Consider the following 1,195-nt stretch of genomic DNA (forward strand, 5'->3'; position numbering starts at 1 on the left):
CGTGTTTCCCAGATTTCGGAGGCCAACATGACCAGAACCCAGAAGCAGTGTGTGATGAGCCTGGAGGTGAGAGTACAATCAGTAAGTTCCCACATATCCCACCTGGCCCTTTACCTTTTCAACAGCATGTTGTCCACTGCCTCCCCCATGCCATACATGCTTCACCCCCAAACTCTACCCTCTTCCCCTCACTGGGTATCCCGGTCTCCCTACCTCACTGGTCATGAGCAGTAAGCCCATCACAGCTGAGTGTACCACGGACTCAGCCATGGCTGTCCCACATGTTCCCCACTTACTCCTCTGCTCAGCTAGCCGGCGTTGCAGCTCCTGGGGCAACTCTCCAAGCACTGGCATGGTTGCCCAGCTGCTTTCCACCCCCACCCTGTTGCCCCCAAACCCCCCTCCTGCCCCCGTGGCCCCTTCTTGCACCCTCTCCGGCTGGCTCCAACTGCAGTCAGCCTAGCTCATGTAGCTCAGGAAATGGGCAACCACATTAGCTCAGATGTTCTGAACCTGCCCTTCTTCAGCTCCAGAGATTAATTAGACATAGGCAGCGTCCTAAGAGAGAAGGTGCAGCAAGGGAAAGGAAGGGCCTCGGGACTCAAGGAAGAATTCTAAATAGTTAGGTTAATTCCCCGGGGACCAAAAGGACACATCATGCTAGAGAGTCACAGACAATCCAGAAAAGACTCTAGGACACTCAAGGTACTTAAGTGAGAGCAGAGAGTCCAAACTACTGTAAGGAGGGCTTAAGAAAGAAACCTGAGCAAAGCCCATAGGATGGCAAACAGCATTCAGGAATATGGCCACAGAAGGCCAAGTGTGCTGGCAAGTCCTCACCATCTTGTCATCAGAGTAGAAAGGCTCAGAGGGCCGGGCAGATATCATATGGAAGGAGCCATGAGAAGTAGGGGGCTCAGTCCTTATGCTGAGTAGGGTGGGTGGTCCAGGAAAGCCCCCGAGGCGGCGAAGAGAAGTGCTACGTCTCAAAGTGGGTGGCTCTGGACGGAGGGCCAAGCGGCTCAGTGCAGCCCCCAGCTCTCCAGTGCCACGGTGCCCTCCCAAGGCAATCCCCATTGGACGCAAGTCCCCACTGCTCACAGACTTGGAACGGGCTAAGTTGCTCCGAGATGGGAGAGGCAAAGCCACAGCTGGGGGTGGCGAGCCAGGTAGGGGAACCCCATGATCTGCCCGA

General features: G+C 55.6%; 1 protein-coding gene across 1 annotated transcript in view; it reads right to left on the reverse strand.

The window, feature by feature from the left end:
• The window catches only part of USP21 (ubiquitin specific peptidase 21), a 6,142-nt gene that overhangs the window by 3,643 nt on the left and 1,304 nt on the right, over positions 1-1,195 (reverse strand). Inside the window, exons 2-3 of the mRNA XM_023510823.1 lie at positions 841-1,195; positions 1-60 (exon numbers count right to left, since the gene is read on the reverse strand). The exon at positions 841-1,195 is cut by the window's right edge and continues 284 nt beyond it. Of these exons, the coding sequence (XP_023366591.1) occupies positions 1-60; positions 841-1,195 (415 nt within the window). The remainder of the gene's footprint in view (positions 61-840) is intronic.

This window comes from Otolemur garnettii, unplaced genomic scaffold (assembly GCF_000181295.1).
Source record: "Otolemur garnettii isolate 467f Iridium unplaced genomic scaffold, OtoGar3 scaffold00016, whole genome shotgun sequence".
Classification (NCBI taxonomy): domain Eukaryota; kingdom Metazoa; phylum Chordata; class Mammalia; order Primates; family Galagidae; genus Otolemur; species Otolemur garnettii.